The sequence below is a fragment of the Mandrillus leucophaeus genome, unplaced genomic scaffold (assembly GCF_000951045.1).
Source record: "Mandrillus leucophaeus isolate KB7577 unplaced genomic scaffold, Mleu.le_1.0 Scaffold38, whole genome shotgun sequence".
Lineage (NCBI taxonomy): Eukaryota > Metazoa > Chordata > Mammalia > Primates > Cercopithecidae > Mandrillus > Mandrillus leucophaeus.
This window is the reverse complement of record NW_012104031.1, coordinates 6,044,354-6,047,555: the sequence shown is the minus strand read 5'-3', so window position 1 is coordinate 6,047,555 and position 3,202 is coordinate 6,044,354. Positions and strand designations below refer to the sequence as shown.

The 3,202-nt window shown below is 38.1% G+C and overlaps 1 protein-coding gene across 1 annotated transcript in view; it reads right to left on the bottom strand.

The window, feature by feature from the left end:
* The window catches only part of KIF14 (kinesin family member 14), a 67,222-nt gene that overhangs the window by 38,993 nt on the left and 25,027 nt on the right, over positions 1-3,202 (bottom strand). Inside the window, exons 14-15 of the mRNA XM_011990588.1 lie at positions 2,816-2,918; positions 1,233-1,393 (exon numbers count right to left, since the gene is read on the bottom strand). Coding sequence (XP_011845978.1) covers positions 1,233-1,393; positions 2,816-2,918 — 264 coding nt within the window. The remainder of the gene's footprint in view (positions 1-1,232; positions 1,394-2,815; positions 2,919-3,202) is intronic.

The following is a 3,202-nucleotide window of genomic DNA, read 5'->3' as shown; positions in this document are numbered from 1 at the left end:
GAGACCAGCCTGGGCAACATGGTGAAACCCCATCTCTACAAAAAAATACAAAAATTATCCGGGCATGGTAGTGTGCGCCTGTAGTCTCAGCTGCTTGGGAGGCTGAGGTGGGAGGATGGCTTGAGGCCAGGAGGCAGAGGTTGCAATGAACCGAGATCATGCCAACCGTACTCCAGGCTGGACAATAAAGCCAGACTCTGTCTCAAAACAAAACAAAACAATGTGAAGGTACTTAATGCCTTTGGACTACACAATTAAAAATGGCTTACACGGTAAATTTTGTGCTATTTATACTGTATTCAATAAAAAAAATATTTTTAAAGAGCAAAAGTAGGTTGAGGCTTCTTAAAAGGTGACAAAGCAGTTAGTCTAGTCTGTAACTAGTTCTTGATTCCTCCTCCTTTCATCCTCTTTAGTCATCAAGCCTTGTCAATCTTATCTCCTTTATGTTTCCTTCCTACCTAACCACACTATATTTATCTTACTTTGGTAGTCTCTTGGCTGCATTTGCAGGTTTTAAGCTTGCTCTATCTCTAATACATTCTACAGATTTGAGTGCTGGTGATCTCTCTAAAAATGTGATTCTGATTATGAGTGTCTCACGTCTGCTCAAAATTCTTTAATGTTTCCCTTAGCCTTTAATATAAAGTCCAAACTCCTTAGCATTTTATTTGTATATACTTTACCATTTAGCTTACAAGGATACTGCTTATGCCAGAAATCCTACAATACTGCATGAACTAAAACTGGGGCACAAGAAGAAAAGAAAAACAAAAGTACACTTTCCCAGTCTTCCTCTGGCTAAATTCTAATCGTCTATTGGGATTCTCCTCTACGGGACGTCTTCTCATCTTCTAGAAACCTTCACTGATAACTGATCGGGGCCAGGTGTCACCCCGTGAGCTTCCACACCACACAGTTCAGGACTCTTGTCAGAGCACTGTGTCACAGCACTGTTAGAACTGTCAGCCCCTCGAGATGATGAATTCCTCCAGCACATGAGCTAAATTTCAATCCTTGTTCTTTATATCCCCAGCATTTGGTACAGTGACAGACACATAATAGATGGTCAATAAACATTTGCTGAACTAATCAATGTACCAAGAGAAAAAAATTACATCACTAGAAACCAGCACCCAAAGAGTTAATTACTAGAGACTGGCACAATATGATTAACTCTGTTGTAGATCTCTCTCATACACTTACTATTTCATATCAACAGCAATACTTACTGTGATCTCTGTGCCATGAGCAACTCATTTTTTGCAAATTCAAAGTCTTTTGGACCCTCACTTATAGGAGTATCTCTTCCAGATGGCCTTTTTCCTTTCTGGACTTCTACTGGATGATTAAATCTAAAATAATGATCTCCACCAAGAATCACTCGATCACCCTAAAGCACACAAAAAAATGTACTACTTGAGATGAGTCTCAACCAAAAAATTATATGAGAAAATTCATTATGCCCAACAGTTCAATATAGTCTAGTATTAATGATAAACATAAATATCCTAGCAATTAACATTTATTATTTTTTTTTTCTTTTGGCACAGAGTCTCACTATGTCTCCAGGCTGGAGTTCAGTGGCGCAATCTCAGCTCACTGCAACCCCAGCCTCACGGGTTCAAGCGATTCTACTGCCTCAGCCTCCTGAGTAGCTGGGATTACAGGCGTGCGCCACCACGCCCAGCTAATTTTTGCATTTTTAGTAGAGATGGAATTTCATCATGTTGGTTAGGCTGGTCTCGAACTCCTGACCTCATGATCCACCCACCTCGGCCTCCCAATGTTTATTACTTTGTATATACCAAACACTGCATTAAGCACATTACATATACAGTCATAAGTCTCTTAACAACAGCGATATGTTCTGAGAAGTACACTGTTAGATGATTTCATAGTTGTGTGAACATCATGGAATGTACTTACACAAACCTAGATAGTATAGCCTACTACACACCTAGGCTATATGGCATAGCCTATTGCTCTTAGGTTACAAACCTGTACAGCATGTTACTGTACTGAATACCATAGGCAACTATAACACAATGGTAAATATTTGTATATCTAAACAGAAAAAAAATACAGTAAAAATACAGTATAATAATCTTATGGGACCACTGTGATATATGTGGTCCCTCATTGCCCAAAACATCATTATGAGGTGCAAGACTGTATGTTATCTCATTTACGATTCACAACAACTCAGTGAGATACCTATAATCATCCCAATTTTAGGAATGAGGAAACTAAAGAGCACAAAGCTTGTAATAACAACAGACATTCATCGAGAGCTTACTATTTGCAGATACTATTCTAAGAACTATATACACAAATTATTATTTCAGTTAATCCTTCGCTATCCCTGAAAGGCAGGATATATAGTCACAATATGTCTGGGTTTGCCTGCAACACACTGCTGATGTTTGTTCTCTTGATGTAATTATTAATAATGATCTCAAAAGTGTCCTGACTTGGGTGATATTGTTTAATCATCTAGTTAAATAAATTGCCAAAGGTCACATAGCAAGTGGCAAAGCCAGGATTCCAACCCTGTCTGTCTAATTCTAAAGCCTAGGTCTTTATAGGACATATAATGATGCTGTTAGTGGTCAGCTCTTCAGGTACTGATTCATATAAATATAACTTTTGTCTTTGCACAAGAAGGCAATTAATAGGAAAAAGAATTTTTGAAATGAAAAAGTACTTAATCTGCTTCAACACCTTATCTTATAGAGAAAACCAGAACTCAAAGAAATTAAATGACTTGTCCAAAGTCAAACAGTTTCTTATATTGTAGCACCCATCCACTTACATGATGTAATACTGTGAGTTCCAAAATACGTTTTCCATTTACGTATGTCTTTGCTTCCCCAAGTGGGATAATACTCACTGTCCCACCTAAATTTGTGATAGTACTGTTAAAAAAAGAAGCACATTGTTACAATTACAGAACACACTAAAAAGTAAGAAAAAGGCAATATGGGATAATTCTGCTTGGGCTATTCCTTTGGTGTTAAGGTTCATACCAACATGTAACAATAACTTTAAATTATTTTAGTTTCCTCCAACTAGATTTTTTTTTTTTTTTTCCAAACAGAGTCTTGCTGTGTCACCCAGGCTAGAGTATAGTGGTACAATCTCAGCTCACTGCAACCTCCGCCGCCTCCTGGGTTCAAGCAATCCTCCTGCCTCAGCCGCC